General features: G+C 40.9%; 3 protein-coding genes across 6 annotated transcripts in view; 2 read left to right on the top strand and 1 right to left on the bottom strand.

Annotated features, from left to right (window-relative positions):
- The window catches only part of LOC116200101 (pentatricopeptide repeat-containing protein At3g22150, chloroplastic), a 10,113-nt gene extending 6,803 nt beyond the window's left edge, over positions 1-3,310 (top strand). For 3 of the 4 annotated variants that reach the window (XM_031530803.1, XM_031530804.1, XM_031530801.1), the window contains exon 3: positions 2,826-3,310. The gene's annotated coding sequence lies outside the window, so the exon portion shown is untranslated. The remainder of the gene's footprint in view (positions 1-2,825) is intronic. The other variant, XM_031530802.1, reaches the window with a different exon arrangement.
- Positions 3,311-3,728: 418 nt separating this feature from the next.
- Positions 3,729-7,845, bottom strand: LOC116200102 (serine carboxypeptidase II-2). The gene is made up of 10 exons (XM_031530805.1): positions 7,272-7,845; positions 6,772-6,879; positions 6,472-6,567; positions 6,280-6,372; positions 6,079-6,164; positions 5,580-5,843; positions 5,305-5,438; positions 4,801-4,896; positions 4,590-4,695; positions 3,729-4,161 (listed from the first exon to the last, which is right to left on the bottom strand). The coding sequence occupies exons 1-10, from the start codon at positions 7,573-7,575 to the stop codon at positions 4,000-4,002; spliced, it is 1,449 nt and encodes a 482-aa protein (XP_031386665.1). The 5' UTR covers positions 7,576-7,845; the 3' UTR covers positions 3,729-3,999.
- Positions 7,846-11,211: 3,366 nt separating this feature from the next.
- Positions 11,212-17,364, top strand: LOC116200052 (autophagy-related protein 11). The gene is made up of 5 exons (XM_031530719.1): positions 11,212-12,892; positions 13,964-15,626; positions 15,825-16,045; positions 16,393-16,606; positions 16,765-17,364. The coding sequence occupies exons 1-5, from the start codon at positions 11,952-11,954 to the stop codon at positions 17,164-17,166; spliced, it is 3,441 nt and encodes a 1,146-aa protein (XP_031386579.1). The 5' UTR covers positions 11,212-11,951; the 3' UTR covers positions 17,167-17,364.
- The last annotated feature ends 340 nt before the right edge of the window (positions 17,365-17,704 follow it).

Genomic DNA, 17,704 nt, shown 5'->3' on the forward strand with positions numbered 1-17,704 from the left:
GGTAAGCAGATCCATGCATATCTCCTGAGGCATGCATTGCAATTTGAGGGAATGGGTAGTTACCTGATAGACATGTACGCAAAATGCGGTTCAATTTCAAATGCCACGAATGTCTTTGACAGTAACTACATGAGCGACAGAGATCTAGCTACATGGAATGCTATGATTTCTGGGTATGCTCAAAATGGGTTGGCGGAAAGAAGTATTTGCCACATTGCGGCAGATGCTTGATAACAGTCTAAATCCTAATGCTATCACAGTCGCATCGGTTCTTCCAGCTTGTAATGCGCTTGGGAATTAAGTTTTGGTAAGCAAGTCCACGGATTTTCTATCGCACTTGCACACCAAAATGTGTTTGTTGGCACAGCTCAGTGACATGTACTCCAATTGGGTGTTATCAAGGATGCTGAGAATGTATTTAGTATGACTACAGAAAAGAATTCTGTGACATATACCACAATGATACAGGGTTATGGTCAACACGGATGGGTGAGAAATCACTTTCTTTTCTCTCTATGAGGCATTTAGGTATTGAACCTGACGCCATTACCTTTGTGGCAGTCTTGTCTGCATGCAGTCATGCTGGTTTAGTAGATGAAGGATTTAAGATATGATGTCAATGGAGAGTGAGTATAATATTAAGCCATGGATAGAGCACTTTTGTTGCATTGCAGATATTTAGGTAGAGTTGGAAGAGTGTATGAGGCATTTGAGTTCTTTAATGACTTGGGTGAAGAGCTAACAACTTGGCTATCTGGGGTTCTCTCCTTGGTGCTTGTAGAACTCATAGGCAGCTTGAACTGGCTGAACAATTTGCAAGAAATTGGACAAAATGGGAATGGAAAAGAACGTGTCAGGCTACAAGGTGCTGCTCTCTAATATGTATGCAGACCAAGGCCACTGGGATAGTGTTAACAGATTAAGGGAAGAGATGAGGAAAAGGGTCTACGCAAAGATGTTGGGCAAAGTTGGATTGATTTCAAAGGCACTGTGAATTATTTTGGGTCGAGGGATCAGAAGCACCAGCAACGTGATGAAATTTACGATATGTTGGCTGGACTAGCTATGGAAATGAGAGATGCCGGTTACAGGCCATCCCTCGATTCCAGTTTTCATGAGATTTATGAAATTGATGAATGAAGAGTTGATTCTGTTTGTTGGATCTGATGGCACCTGACCCCAGAGACTATTGCGTTCTTGGACAGTCAAAGGAGCTTCATGACCAAGGTGGGATATTGACTCACTCAGAATAAAAGTAGGCACGTACCTTCTGATGTTACGGTGCTTTGCCTTCTTAATTGTTGTTACTTGGTGAAACATGAAGAGAGTGCTTGACCAAACAATTATTTCAGTCACTTATCTGCGGATTCAAAATTTTATTTTGCAAAAAAAAGAATTGCTTGTTTTCAGGTGAAAAGTATTATTTCCCAAAATGGCAAGCAAAATTATCGGTCTGTTATGCAAACTCAAAATCTTTTGATTGAGAGTTCAATCCAAGTTTTCCCACCCATTGAAATTTATCCAACCAACCTATCCTTGCTTTCTTCCTCCTTGGGAAAAGCATATTTTAGTCCTGTCCTGATATTCTGATCCTGGTTCCCCTGAGAAAATGAAAACAGTTGTATGGTTTACCTTTTGCGGCGAGTGCGGTATACTCGGAGCCTGTTGGGTAATAATTTAAGGAACTGGTTGAAAATAGGTTCCAGTTCTGGTTCAACATACATGGTACCCACTGAGCCTGTATCTGGGACCTATTTTTTTTTTTGAACAAAATTATTTTATATTTACATAATTCTCTATATGCGATGTAGTAGCTAAAAAATCCTAAGGAGAGCTTATTTGTTTTGTCTACTAAGGAGAGCTACATCATCCTTTTTTGCTAAATGGCTACATATAATCTTTTAATCGCTTATTTGCTTTGTCTACTATATAATCCTAAGGAGATCTATAAAATTCTTTAATGCTGTGGATGGATGGATGTGATTCGATTAATCTATGTCAACATTATGTGTTTGCGTGATTTTGAGTGAGATCTTTTTTATTTTAATTTTATTTCATTTATTGTGTTTGAAGAGAACAAAATAGAAGAAATAGTTATAGGTTCCAACAGGTTATCCAGAACTTGTAGTATAATTCAGGTTCCATTTCTAGGTCCCACAGGGAGGGTCCAGTTCCAAAATCTTGGAACATAGGATAAGGTCCGAGTACTGTAAAAAAAAAATCAAGGTACTCGGATCAGCCACAACCCCTATGGCTTTGCTGATATCAATTTCCATTTCCTCTCGTTATTTTATTTATTAGAAACTAGTAATGACGGTTTGAAGTTCCCAAAGGAATTTCGTAAGGTGACTACTTATCTTAAAAGCTTTAAGCTCGTATAAAGCACCTGAATAATGTATATCAGGCTTTTTAAACAGAATGATGGCACCAAGTGGCGATGCTAATAGTTTCAATAATTTCTTATAGTAGACAAGGGTGGACATCTTTTTACCTTCTTATACAATCGGATCATGGATCTTGGGAAGTAGCATGGCGTTAAAGGCTATATCACAAGAGCAAACCCAAATGTGCATAAGGTAATAAATTTGTTCACGTGCTTTTGGTCCTTAAGAGACATATGCTGGTCAGTGAACTTGCATCTCCGGATATTTGAACAAGTCATTTTAAGTATAAAGATGTGAGGAACTTAAGGAAAAGGGGATCAATGGTAATATTGAGGCTTGATTGATAGGGAAGATCTTGGAGCTCCCAATGATATACTTTTTTGAATAAGCAGCTCTGAATGATATTTATCTCTTACTTCTGAGAAATGTCTCTTTAAACAGTATCTAGTGATCCGTCAACTTTCCTCTTGATGGAGACCGCATTTAAGTGGCGCGTGGATGTATTTGCATACTTGCAGCAATGCAACGTGCTATTAGAGGATAAAGCAGATGTCAAAAATGTGGACGCGGGGAGGTGGAAGGCAAAGAAGGTTAAGGAGAGAGGCATGCTCAGCAATGCGCTAATTTAAGTTTAAAGTTTTTGCACGATCGCCCTGTCTCTTGAGGTGATATGTAATATGGGCTTTTTCGGAATATAATATTGAAGTTGCTCAACTTATTTTGCCTGGTATGTTTTTCTGAGGAACACTGTTCTGTGATGGGTTTGCTGATTCTGAAGGCAGTTGACATGGTGTATGGCTAGAAGTCTGAATTCGATGCACACTACGGTTTCAGTTTTCTGCAATTCAGCAGGCTGTCGGCATTGTGATTTAGAAACTAGATAGTCAACATCCTTTTCTTTTAAAAATTTCATGCTTTCATCGAAATCCCGATTTTCTGGAACTCTAATCTAACAATGATACCTTATGTTGTGTTTAACGAGGAAAACAGGACCACATATTCCTTTGTGAGCTTGAATTTAAATTCCCAGTTTCAATTTCACAGAGAGTTTCTCAAAACAGGTTGCCTGGCAGAGTTACCATTGTCACAATCTTTGATCCTTGTAACTGCATACACATTAGCCATTACATCAGCACCTGAATCACTTGAGCCCTGATCCCTGCCAAGGAGTTCACAGTTCCTGGAGGTATAGCTGCTGTTAAAGTCAGGTGTCGGTTGGTTCAAGACCCATCTTGCAAAAATGATAATAGTGTAATTATATCCCAAGATGTTCCCTGTAATAGCAGTAGTTAGCTGTGCTGTTGTATCTCAGTCTGACCACCTTTGTACATAACCTGATTAACATTATTTAATTGCTGTATGTATTGAAAATTTGTCTCATCAGCTGATATAATTTCTTCTAATGAGAATATAAATGTTCGATTGTTTTCTGTGATTCTGGTAAAATTAAAGTACATAATTGTTTGGCTGTCCTCGCTCGAGAAACAGCAAGATCCTCAAACTTTTCCTACATTATTAACACAGTTCAGATATTTCACGACTTGAATTTGCTGTGACCCGAAAGGAGACAGTTCTTGTCTCGGAATGAGTAAGGATCAACCAGGAAGCTTCTTTCTCAAGAATCGCTGATGAGTTGAAGTGAAGGCATGGAAGATCCCGCTAAGAAGGCCTTGATGAGCGAGAGAGCAAGCTTTGGTTTGTGCAGAGGGACTTCATGCCCTGCTCCTCTTACAGACACAAAGGTAAGCCCTTCATACTCCTGGGTCCACCCTCCGACCTGTAACAATTTGAATAAACCATAAATCAACAAGGAAAAGTTCTGTTGTTAAGTATCAAAGAGTTTCTGTTTCGTGCAGCGTCATTTTCCATGAAAAAGAGAAATCAACTGGATATCCCCGGCGATGGAAATTTCTACAGTTCCAAGCTTATTCTTGGTGAAACCGTGATAAGTTTAACCGCAGAGAAATCATGTAGCCATTATCACTCTATCTTCCATTGATTTTTCCTTGACGAAAATTGAGATTAGTAGAAGAATTGAGCACTTTTGTTTCCGGATATTGATGGTTGTCCTTTCTTATTTACAAAAGGAGCAGAGTAAAACCGGTATCAGTCTGCGTGTATTGTGTTCTTTAAATGCAGAGCATGTTTGCTCTTGTTTTTTCTTTACTTTCGACTGAATGAAAACTCCGCGAGAAAAGGACTTACCTGCCCATCATCATACCAAGCACGCCATGGCTTCGTGGTGGGGAGATGCAGAGAGTCTATGGAGTAACGGGTGGACGTCACCGGGATAACAGTATCAGTATCACCACTGCAATGGCAGAGAAGTTAATGGGAATTAGTTACTGACATAAGTTCTAATCTACACCAAAACACCACAATGGTTAGATTGAGATAATGTGAAGGTGAGAGGGACCTGAACATCCATATCCTTAGTCCTGCATGGATGAGTTCCCGGTAGATATCGAGCACCGTTCGAGGAGAATCCTTCCAGTTCGAATTGACTAGCTCACTACAAGAAAACAAAAAAGAAGGGTCAAGCTATAAAATCACTGCCGCTTCATTAGTGAGATCGTTGACACAAAATGCTAGTAAAAGGTTGACACAGTAGAATTTCTGCACCAAAGTAAAAGAAGATAAGAAACGCGAAACGAAAGTTCATCGACCCACAATATGCAGAAGTGACCTTATCAAGAACTTTACTGACATGCCATGGACTGACAGCATGCAAAAGTCATAGTATTGAGAACTTCACAATATGCCATTGTATTATGCCAGACCAACGTGTTTTCAGCGGTGAATGTGAATGGGGTGATGATGTTGATAATGTTCCGGTGTGCAGCTTATGATTTTTGATCTTCCATTATCGATTGCAGAACAAAGTGGCAATAATGCTATACATGTGGCAACAATGCTATACCTGCAGGTATCCCATTTAGCTGGAGCAAAGTTCTTGTTCACATGAAGCGCCTGTTGGACCTCAGGGTGATTGAAGTATTGAACCGAGTGCTTCTCCGTGCAAGGATCATACTTCTCATTGACATGGCCGACTGCCTATTAAATTGGTTTTAAGGATAATCCATTAAACCATTACGACAAATTTCCATACCTTTGAAATGTAAGTTTCAGAAAAGTGCTCAGACTGCATGAATGGAAGCTATAACTTTCCAGGGGGGTAGAAAAAATCAAACTCACTCTTATCCTCTTAAGAATCTGGTTCGACTGGCTGTTATTAGAAGGGCAAGGAGGAGTGAAGATGCTGTAAGGATCAATATCCCCGAGCTCTTCACTAGCTATATCGAGAACTTTGTCACATGAATCCGAGGTATGAATAAATGACTGGAAATCGCAGAGAATATTTAGCTTCCTGAATGTTTGATCAGATATCAGACCGGCTGACCACATAAACTGGAAAACTCCCAGGTGATCATGAAGATCATCGGTCAAAGCATTTCCCACCTGCAATGCAATAAAGCAAGCCTATTAATCCATACGAGTTTTCTGATTTTATGTTCTTGAAGATTGCATTTTGAGTTTTTCATTTCAACGAAGTATTCGTCACCTGAAACATCCTTTGACATTCATTAACTTCCTCACAGACGTTTTACAAGAGAAGAAAAACCGAAACTGAGGACAGTTTTCCAAAAAAAAAAAAACAAACAGAAAGCACAGGAGTAGGGATTAGGTAACTTACCATATAACCCTTTATATCGATCACTTGTTCACCTTTTGCTTTGTTGTAATTTACGATGGCTTTGCTAAGTTGAGGAACATAGTGACCTGACAGGGGATCAGAGAGCTTAAAATGGCAAACTTGAAGCCTTGTAAAGCCGACACTCTCATATACACTATCATAGGATTAAGTGGAAGTAGAACAATAGCTGAGAATGGGGACCTGCATAGCTCTCTCCTGTGAGATAAAACTCCCTCCCCTTGTACTGCGGGAAGCGCTCAAACCACTTCAACAGAAACTCCAACGAATCCTCAGCTGAATGAACGATTTAAATAGATGGATGCATATTAGTTGGTAAGTATTAAGTAGATGGAAGTGAGAAAGAGGATAGTAAGGATTAGAAAAGAAAACTACCAGTCCTTTTATCCCCATTATCCAGCAAATCGGAGGAATTATTTGAATAAGAAAACCCAACTCCAACAGGGGAGTCGAGAAACAATATGTTGGCAACTGCAAAGTCAGAGTACTGTCAGAATACAGTAAGACAAACCTAGTTAATAACATTGCATTCTGCAAACAATTGAGAAGACATACAAAGATAAAAAGCTATAATGCATCACTCTTCCAGCTACAACTTTCATCTTGGTTTAAGATTCGAGATGGGAAAAACATAGAAAGACATCAGAACAGGGTATATGTTCAGAAGTTTGATACCTTTATTCCAAGAGTAAGGATTCAAATAAAGGGTCTTCCCATCCGGTCTGATATGGAAAGGGCCTATTTCCTCTGCCTCCCCGTAAGCAATGGACGAGCATCCCGGTCCTAAAGCAAACAAGACCCTCCTGCTCAGAAATGTGTAGTTCGGGCACTAACAGACCGGTTAAGTTAGACAAGCGCAACATTTTAACTTCAACTCTCTCATAGTTCCTGGACGGAAGGCAAGCAATGTACGGCAACGAGGCTAATTGCCAATTTCTCTGCGTAAGCTTAGCAAACCAATAGTACCCATAAAAAGGAGGAGCAGAATCATCAACCAATCAAATAAACAAAAAGATCATTAGAAGTAAATCACCACTAAACGCAAAAGTGAAAAGTCAAAGTCAAAATTTTCTGTCTTTACAAACAAAGCTAAGCAGGGCAGCCGTATTGATGAAGACATCAAATTTTGTGCAAAACTGAAGTTTCGGGTAGATTTTCAAGTTTCAGTCTTTGACCTCCATTGAGCCAAAGAACCAGTGGCTTGGAATCGGGATCCTCCTCGGCCTCGATGAACCAGTAGAACAGGGCCCTCCCGGACTCCTCGTTGACCGTGACATGCCCGGAGTAGTGGGCAAAGCTGATGTTGAAGCTCTGACCCGGCAGCTCAAGGATTCTGTCGAGCTGCTGCTGGACAAGTGGGCCCACTGACGCGGAGGAGGAGGAGAGAGAGAGACCCAGCTGGGGATTGGGGAGGAAGAGGACGAACAGGATGGGGAGGAGGACCACGGCCCACGATGTCGGATTCCTTGTAGGGGTCATCTCCGAACCGAGGATGAGAAAAGTAGTCTTTTGACTGATCAGGAAAATGAGAATATGTAGTCCCAACCCAATGAGAAGTGGTGGTGGTGGTGGCGGCGGGCGGCGCTTGCGGGTTGCTAAAAATAGAAGGGAAAGAAAGGCTGTTGAAGGGTAGTTGGGTCGGCTGAGCTCAGCCTCACATCCGCCGCACTACACCGCCGGCATCATTAATCTGACAGCCCCCAGCAGACACCATACCACGAGGATGGCTCACGGACAAATACCGGCATGCGCTCTGCACGTGCGGGGCCCACACAGGAAGAACGGACCGCTTATTTAGGAAATACAATTATGCGTGACATGAAATGGAATGAAATCATTCCCTTCTAATAATACGGAAATTACGAATTTCAGCACTTGTTTCAATCCCAACTAATTAAGTTCGAATTTAGATCAATCTAGTAAAAGGTAATGGTATGTTTGGTTTTAGAGTTAAGTAGAGTTGAATTTTGATTTTAATTGGGTTGTAATGATTGTGTCGTTGAATTATGAGAAAAAGTAATGAATAGTTAAGAGAAATTGATAGTTGTATAATGATTGTATTGTTGAATTGTTAAAAAAATAATAAATAATTTAGAGAATTTATTATAAAAAATTGAATTGAGTATAATAGAGTTGTATGTGGATTTATATATAGGGTCCATCTTTTTGAATTAAAAGAGTTGATTTTTATTGTGTAGTGAATAGAGTTAAAGTTATAATTTAAAATCTTAAAATTAGATTGCAAAACCAAATAGAATGTAAAGTTCCCTCGGTCAATAACTTTTTTTTCCCGGACTTCAAATCTTATTTAATAATGAATTTCTTTTTTATCCCTTATTTTATTTCGTTTATTTTATTTTATTTCACAAAACTCAAATTTTAGATCTTATTTAATAATGAATTTCTTTTTTATCTCTTATTTTATTTCGTTATTTTTGTTTTCTTTTCCTTCAACTGATTGAGTACACATTCAGGGGGAAAAAAAGTTTTCTATAATTTTATGTCGCAGAGGACTTTCTCCGCTGTCCTCCTTTACTTGTATACCAAGAACACACGATCGACATTGTTCATTCTGCATGTCCATGCATATCCCAATTGGCATATTAAGTTGGTCTACTCTTCCGCGGAATCAGCTTCCTTTCTCTTTTATGCTCCACCAAATCATCAAGATTGAACCCACAGTACATTGGTTTGCATTCGCCTTGAAAACCCGATCCACCAAACCAACTTCTATCTAAGGCTCGGTAACTCGATGCATTGAAAATACCAAATGACTCATTTTCTATTTCAGGGAACGTTCTTGTCTCCCTAAAAGTCCATAGATCATTTACGATCGCTCATTCGGCCCTGCATTATGTTTATACCCATAGGCCCAAATTGAAGCTTATTTGGGAGAATGAATGTGTTGCGTTGACCGAAACGGAATGGCATAAAAGTGAAAACAACTCCATTGGCGGCCTTGGGAGTGAAGAGTAGAAGCAAGTGGACGGTTAACTCGGTCCATAAGAAAGCATAGCCTAATTAATTAAGCTTTAAATAAAGAAAAATAGCTCGAGAAAAGGATGGTCAAATTATCGTATTCGATTATTGACAGTGGGATCGTGTTTTTTACTTAGACATATAATTACCATTAGATATTAATTGAATTGCGTAGATGAAAAATCCTAATTGGCTTCTACCTTCTATTTGTCAGTGAAGTGATAGAACTCCTTTGAATGGTCAATTACATGTGGAGGTTTCGTTTGTTTCGACGATCACAACCGTCTGTCTTGTGGTCTTTTATCCCTTCCACACGACCCATGATTATTGGCCGCTGGAAATAACGAAGCAAATTCGCATGATTGGTGTGCCCTACACATACAAAATGATAGCAGCCTAACAAAACAAAAACACACGAGCAAGTGTACGAGCCCACGGCCCCTTCGTAATGTACACGATTAACCGTTATTATAATGCTGAGTAAGATTCTTTCAAGTACTCTTTTGAGAATAGTTCGGATTATCGATCGTGAAGATTTTAATATCATAAACGAATGGTTTCCTCCCAGACATTCGTGTTGCTTATGATTTGGTCTGGAAGGTTCTGCTTTGATTCACATGCACATGCACATATATATATATTTATTTTGGTAATAGTAAGCAACTTTCATTCATTCAATGGTTAATGGGATATCAAAGTCGGAAATAGAACGGGATACAGAAACACCCCGAAGGCAATTAAATTTAAAAAGGAAGGGACAAAAATATAATTACCCCAACTGATTCACATCCTTCTTGGCAAGAGTACCCGCACAGCAATTAGCCTCTCCATGCACGTATGATCTCTTGTCCACATTCACTGGAGATTCCGATTCCTATGTCTGATAATCCACGTCAGCTTCTATATAATTGCCGATGAAAACACGACAAAATTATATCTTCCGACATCATCAGTATGTGGGGAGGGGGAGTTATCCCCTGCGGCGGTCCTCAGGAACCTCCTTTGAATCCCTCCTTTGGAGGTTGAAACGTCGCCGTCAGGGCTCATCATTCCCCATGTGAGTGTTCTGGCTTGGGCCGTTTGATCCGTGACCCTCCCACTCCTGGTGATTGATCATTTGTACTCAGTTGACACCAATAAGCTCCGGCCACGTGGCCTGAATGGAATGAGAAATTCTTGCACATAGATTTGAAATATACGTAACAAAAAAAAAGTGATAAAAAGTTCGAATTTATTTATAGTTTAAAACTATTTCTTTTTTTAATTTTTCTCAAAAGAATAGTTATATAAATTTAAAATGTACGTGACACTCATCTAAGTATTTCTCACATAAAATAGATTTCATATTTCACTCCCATAGATTTAAATCGCGATCATAATCAAACATAAATTAGTCAAAGAAAAATATTTTCAATTTGTTATGAAAATATTATGGAGTTGTATATGTCTGATTTTTACTCTTAGATTAGTGTTCCTAAGAAAAAAAATTGAACAATCACCAGTGACGAGAAAAATTCAATTAGAGTAAGTTTTTTCACTTGGACTTGGACATGGCATTATTTTTTATTACGATGGAAGTCTTAATACCCAGTACAGTGAAATATAAATTCTAATAATTAATAAACAGATACGATCAATCTCATTGGATATCAAACTTATAACCCTTTCGTTAATATACAAAACTTGCACCACTGCGTTATACCATCTTTTGATCAGAAAGCAAAATTGTTGATTTGATGATCGTAAAGACGTTGGAATTGGCCTTAGAGAGATTATTATCACTTAGGAAGCAATATTCTCGTATTGCAAAAAATGAGAGATTTTTGTGCATTCTAATTCGACAAGAATTGTGCAATGAGGAAGACAACGAGCGAAAAGTCCACCTTTGAGCACTCTAATCTCGACCTAATACCTATTAAGCATTGGTGCTAGACGACGCACTACTGTGGAGAGAATCGCCCCGAATGAGACTTTTGCGTCTTTCCCACCGAAGGGAGATTAAGAACGTGACTAATGAGGTGGGATCAACATAGTATGGGCTGCACGTGCAATTTTAATAACACACGGGGTCCGGTTTGTAATTTTCTCTGAATTACGGGGTCATTCCGAAAGGAGTCCCTCGCTAGAAATAAGGGCGGCTGGGGCCGACAGAGCCACGGCACCTCCTTCCTCCCGCCACGGTTGTTCCTGAGCTGTGATCTCTTGCAGATTCAAGAGACAGAGAGAGAAAGCTCGGCTCTTCCCTCCATCCGTCCTTTCCTCCGGCCACCGGTAACCTAATCCGATAACTTCCTACGCGAGAAGCTCCTCCTCGAATTAGTTCTCTAATCAGGGAGAATCATCGGAGTCGAGACTGGGAGGCGAACGAGCTTTTGAGCTTTGGGGTAGAGGAAATGATGAATGAATCAAACAGACAGAGCAGTTATGTATGAAAATCTAGTTCGAGGTTGACAATCTGTCTCGTCGGTACAGTCTCCTGGTGTTGGTGTCGGTGGCTTTTCCTTCTGTAAATTCTTCAACGCTCCATTTCTGTTTGGGATTTCCTGTTCTCCCTTTCCGTTGCGTGGAAGTAGTTCTGCGCGGAAACTGTGGGAGAAACGTGGGTTATTCTGTTCCCCGATGAGATAAAACGGTGTTGTGAGGGACCTCCTAGTCCTGGCCTTATCCGTACTCTTTCTGGTGCTATTGTGGCGGATGGCCGTGGTCTTCGTTCAAGATTATTGATTAAGCTAGGATTTTTCGTTGGTTGGTGCAGTGAATATTCCCATAATCGTGGATTTGCATCAGCCCTGAAGTGTTTCGAAGCTCGAGTTGCTTTCTGTATTAGGGGGAGGTTGGGGTGAGATTTGTTTGTTCTCCTCCTTGTTCTTGATAGCATGAGTTCGAGTGTGAGTGATGGTTCGAACCACGGGGGCAAGCTTCTTGTCCACATTTCTGAAAATGGGCACTCATTTGAGGTTGAATGTGATGAGACCACACCGACTGATGCCATTATGCGGTTTGTCCAGTCAATGTCTGGGATTGACTTCAATGACCAGCTGGTCCTTTGCTCGGAAATGAAGCTTGAGCCACAGCGGCCGCTTTCAGCCTATAAGCTTCCGTCTGATGACCGGGAAGTGTTCATTTTCAATAAAGCAAGGCTGCAAAGCAATTCTCCTCCGCCTCCGTTTGAGAGAGTCGAGACTCTTGAAGTCGCGGACCCACCATCACCATCCTCATCACATAAGCCCCACCCATTAGATGATGCCCTGGACCCCGCTCTAAAGGCTTTGCCTTCGTACGAGCGGCAATTCCGTCACCATTATCACTGTGGGAATTCAATTTACAGTAGAAGTCAGTTAAGATACGAGACTTGCCAGAGGCTTTACAGGGAGCAGAAGGTGCAAGAGAGGGCCTTGGAGGTTGCAAGAGCCAACCTTGAACAGTACTACAGGATTATTAACCAAAATTTCACGGAATTCATGAAGCGCTATTTGCAGCAGCACAGGGTTCATTTCGATCTTCTATCTAACTTCCGGCGGGATATGGATAGGCTGCAATCAGTCAAGCTTCATCCTGCCTTACAGATGCCCACTTGCAAGTGTTTGCTGGATCTTGTGAAGGAAGAGAACCTCCAGAAGGCAGCGGAGAACTGTGAAAATTCCCACAGGCAGTTTGAAAATAAGGTTTCTCAGTTTAAGCAGATGTTTGTTGAAGTCAAGCGCAGGGTTGAGGATGTACTTGCCAGCAAAACCTGCTTGCCTATTAACTTGGAACTATCAATCCGACAGCATCATCAATATATCAATGAACAGAGGAGCATCATGCAGTCTCTCAGGTTGGTTTTCTATTATCAATCTCGCATCCTCAGGATCTATTTCGATTTTCTTATATTCATGAAGGATGATATCGAGGCAGTTCTCTTTTTTTCTTTATATATTTTTTGCTTTCTTGGTAGCAAATAGTTAATATTCTGGGCAATGAAAGCGATAGCACTTACCGATATCTGTATTTGGTTGATCTTCAGCTGAGTGATACAAAATATGTTCTCTCCGGTGATTACGCACCTTCCTTTGGCGTGAAGATTATTATCTACCATTGGTTCCCGGGGCTAAGTACAACTGCAAGTAGACTTTGTTATGTTTCTAAGGAAGCATAGGATTTGATATTTGAAACTTTCTGAAAGTCGATAACACTTACCCTATGTTTGGGAGGAACCAAAATGGAGGGAGAGGGAGGGAGATGGAGGGAAATGGAGAGCAATAGAGGGTTTTTTTTGGGAAATTCCCATACAAATCCCTCCATCTCCCTCTCTCTCTCCCTCCATCTCTCTCCCAAACACACCCTTAGAGCCAACCTTAGTTTAGGTAGAGTCTTTGGTGACTATCCAGCAGACTGCGGCATTATTACAGATGATCAATGTTGGTGGGACGTAATGGGTTTAAGGCTTGGGCAGTTTTGACGGTCATTTGTCCTCGTGACTTCTGGAAATTCAATATTGATTTATGGATTGTAAAGGAAATAGTCCAATTCAAGTACCGCTGAAATGCTGAGAAAGTTATAATTGATAATCAATATGTTGCCTGATGCTTGATAATCAACACCATTCTGCTTCTGTAAATGGCATCCTTTGAGATGCTTGGTAATGTTACTGTTACTGATAATGTTATTAATAAAAAGGTTGGGTACTCTTGATGGTCATTTGACCTGATCACTTCTAGAAATTGAATATTGTTTTACGGGCTTGTGAAAGAAATAATTCTTTTCAACTACCTTTGAAATTCTAAGAACATTATGATTGATTATGGATAATCAACAGTTGACTTGCATCCTTCCACTTCTGTGATGTACAACCTTTGAGATGCTTCATTGAACTATTATTAATTGTTATGCCTATTTATTCATGCAGCAAAGATGTCGACACAGTGAAGAAACTGGTAGATGATTGTCTTTCAGGCCATTTGTCCTCTTCACTTCGACCTCATGATGCTGTTTCAGCTTTGGGTCCCATGTATGATGTCCATGATAAAAATCATCTGCCTACAATGAAGGCCTGTGACCGTGCTTTGTATAAGCTGCTTAATTTTTGCAAGGACAAGAAGAATGAAATGAACATCTTCGTGCACAATTACGTGCAGAGGATTACATATGTATCTAGCTTGATCAAAGATGCCAGGTTGCAGTTTCCAGTTTTCAGAGAGGCAATGGTGCGTCAAGATGATCTCTTCATGGAATTGAAGTTGGTCCGTGGGATTGGACCTGCTTATAGAGCCTGTCTTGCTGAAATAGTTCGCAGAAAGGCGTCCATGAAACTTTACATGGGGCTAGCTGGTCAGCTGGCTGAAAGGCTTGCAATAAAGAGGGAAGCTGAGGTCAGTAGACGGGAGGAGTTCTTGAAGGAGCAGAGCTCATTCATACCTGCAGATATATTAGCATCCATGGGATTGTTTGATACACCTAACCAGTGTGATGTCAACATTGCTCCTTTTGATACTAATTTACTTGATATTGACATTCAAGACCTTGATCTATATGCGCCTGACTATTTTACTGGAATTCCCTCTAAGTTGGAGAAGCAGGGGAGCTTAAAGGGTTCACTTATCGTCTCAAGTGACTCCCCTCGTTCGGCAGAATCTGCAGAGCTTGCTGGGGGATCCTTAGACCTTCAGAACTTCGATGAGCTCCTTGAAGGCTCTGAACTGGTAGAGGTTGCTGGGACTTGCAAAATGGAGGTTGAGAATGCAAAACTAAAAGCTGAATATGCTTCAGCAGTAGCTCTTATATGTTCAATCTCTCCTCTTGTTGATTATGAGTCCCTGGATGATAGTAAAGTGGAGTCTGCATTAAAGAATGCTGCAGAGAAGACATCTGAAGCCTTGCATTTGAAAGATGAATATGCCAAACATCTCAACAATATGCTAAAGATGAAGCAGATGCAGTGTCTCTCCTACGAGAAGCGCATTCATGAATTGGAGCAGAAACTGTCTCAGGTATATTTGCAAGATCCGAAGCCTTCAAGCAGTGAGGATGCAGCTGAACCTCCTGTAACAGCAATTGATTGCAACAGGTCAGGTGGCAGTGAAATTCACATGCCTTGTATATATACTAGTGAGTCCATGGATGAGGTCTCTTGCGTTTCAGATTCAGTGGATAGGAAGTCGTGTAATTATAATAGACAGCTAGATGAACCTGAAGGAGGGCTTGGCAATATGATGGACTCCCCTACTTTGGATTTTCCACTTAATTCATTGTTGCTGGAGCGGCCTCACAATGAGCTGTGTGCGGATGATGACGGGGAGAAAGATAACAAGATTATGGGACAGTCGGGCTTGTCCCGCATTTCTAGTGCCCATAGTATGAATGAACGCATTGCTGTGCCTTGTGGGCCAGTTGCTGTTACCATCATGGATTCTGAAATCAATGATGCTCGTGTGCTGGAATTGCAAAATTCCCTCGCTGGGAAGTCGAGTCAGCTCAGTGAAACGGAAAGCAGATTCAAAGCAGCCATGGAAGAGATTGCTTTGCTTAGGAAGGAGTTGGAAGTGAATCAGAAGCTTCTTGGTGAATCTCAGGTATCTTTTTCTGGTGAACTAATCCGTTCTATTTGTTGTTTTTGGCTGAGATGTAAATGCTCGACCCCATCTGGCATCTAGGACCCGTAGTCATATCCTAGTGAATCTTCTCTTTTGTATGAATTCACCACTTTTGAAGCACCTGCATAACTTTCTCTGTAGGATAGTTTATAACCGTGTTATTGCTTTGTGAACCAGATGAATTGCGCTCACCTTGAGAACTGCTTGCATGAAGCAAGAGAAGAAGCACAAACCCATCTTTGTGCAGCCAATCGAAGAGCTTCAGAATACAGCGCACTTCGGGCATCCGCTGTGAAAATGTGCACTCTCTTTGAGAGACTGCGGACCTGTCTTTACAATTCTGGGGGTATCGTGGATTTTGCCGATTCCCTGCAGGCGCTGGCTCAATCTCTGCACCAGTGAGTTGCTTTCTGCCTAGTTCTTCATGTTCTCTTTGCTTCTTGCTTTCTGTTCACTTGCAAATAAGTCTTTCCACCAAAACAGGAGCATGGTCTTACTTGATCAATGCATTTGAAGTTGCTGAGAGAAAAAATCTCTTGATATAAATCTAGAGTCAAGATTTGTTAGTGTTTGATCTGCAACATTGGCAAATTAAAGAAAAGTGAAGGGCAGGATATCCATCTTTGCTGAATGAGATTGATAGTTTATTTATGATTTAAGTTCATTAGCAGATTCTCTCTTGTGAATTTCAGTGGCATAAAAATGCAGCCTTATGAAATTTGATTGCTTGCTTTTGTAATTTCAGTTCGATGAGCGAAAAAGAAGATGATGGTAGTGCTGAGCTCCAAAAGTGTATCCAGATTCTTGCAGACAGAGTTGGTTTCTTGTCAATGCATCGGGACGAGCAGCCTGACAAGTTCCCAAAGCTCGAAGCTGCAAATGAACAGCTCAGGAAGGAATTGGAAGACAAGAAAGAGATGATCAAGGCTCTATATACAAAGCACCAGTTAGAGAAGCAGGTACTGTATATCTTCTCTACTTTTTCGCGCAGGCAAAGCTTAGATGAAGGTTAAAGGACAAAATCTTTTAGCAGCCCTTGTATATTACTTGTTGTTTAAGCTAATTCTCAGCTTAACCAAGTTTTCCGAGCACTGATAGTGTGAGTCTCCACCTACAGGCAAAGAAGGAAAAGATATCGTTTGGCCACCTTGAAGTCCACGAGATAGCTGCCTTTGTGCTCAACTCTTGGGGTCAGTACGTGGCAATAAATAGGAATAGCTCTAACTATTATTTGTCCGCCGAGTCTGTGGCCTTATTCACGGACCATCTTCAGAGCCGACCCAGTTACATTGTCGGTCTAATCGTCCACATAGAGCGGCGAGTCGTGAAGCCATCATCAGCCCCGAGGTCCAACAAGAAAGATAGGACGGCATCGGATGCGGAGATTGAGAAGTTGGCTCTGAGTTTGGGATTCGCGCCAAGCCTGTCCGATCTCCCGATTGACTCTGAATATTTTGTAGTCACGGTGGCAATGTTACCGGGTACTTCCACCCCAGTCTCACCTGCTCAAGCTTCCTGATCCCCCTTTTGCTTTCTTCTTCTGGCAGACATGCATGATGGAGGGAAATGTGTACATATTATTTTCTAATTATATTTTTGTACATATATATTGTCTGTGCAGTTTGATGACCCGAGACCTGATTCAGTTTCATTCTCTTTTTTTTTTTCTTTTTATTTAAAATTTGCTTCTTCATAAAGCCGTAATATTAATGATTCAGCTCTTCTGATTAAAATTTTTATCTGTGCTTAGTGCGTGTTGGTGCTGATCATCCTGATCTTAAGCTAGCCTAGGGAAAGACGATAGACTAGTGCTGGGCCTATTGAACATTTTCTAGGCCCCATATCTAAGGGCCCAATTTTATCAATCTGGGCCTACTCGGTGCCTAGTAAGTCGACGCATGCAAGCCCATTAGAGTTAAGGGCCCATTGTGAGGCCTGGTCATGTCCACGAGCTGAGCCTGTGCTAGACCATGAGCCCCTTTCGCATTTTCCAGCTATAAAATGACGTGGCCCAAATTTATCGGCCTGAGCCAATCCTTGCCTATTAATGCGCTTTG

Source organism: Punica granatum, chromosome 3 (genome assembly GCF_007655135.1).
Source record: "Punica granatum isolate Tunisia-2019 chromosome 3, ASM765513v2, whole genome shotgun sequence".
In the NCBI taxonomy this organism is placed as follows: domain Eukaryota; kingdom Viridiplantae; phylum Streptophyta; class Magnoliopsida; order Myrtales; family Lythraceae; genus Punica; species Punica granatum.

Coding starts and splice junctions, on each gene's coding strand:
- LOC116200052 (XM_031530719.1), top strand. CDS start 11,952: ATGAGTTCGAGTGTGAGTGATGGTTCGAACCACGGGGGCAAGCTTCTT. Junction 15,627..15,824: donor AGCTTCTTGGTGAATCTCAG/GTATCTTTTTCT, acceptor TTTGTGAACCAG/ATGAATTGCGCTCACCTTGA. Junction 16,607..16,764: donor AGCACCAGTTAGAGAAGCAG/GTACTGTATATC, acceptor CTCCACCTACAG/GCAAAGAAGGAAAAGATATC.
- LOC116200102 (XM_031530805.1), bottom strand. CDS start 7,575: ATGACCCCTACAAGGAATCCGACATCGTGGGCCGTGGTCCTCCTCCCC. Junction 6,165..6,279: donor CACAGGAGAGAGCTATGCAG/GTCCCCATTCTC, acceptor ATCCCCTGTCAG/GTCACTATGTTCCTCAACTT. Junction 4,162..4,589: donor CTTGGTATGATGATGGGCAG/GTAAGTCCTTTT, acceptor AAATTGTTACAG/GTCGGAGGGTGGACCCAGGA.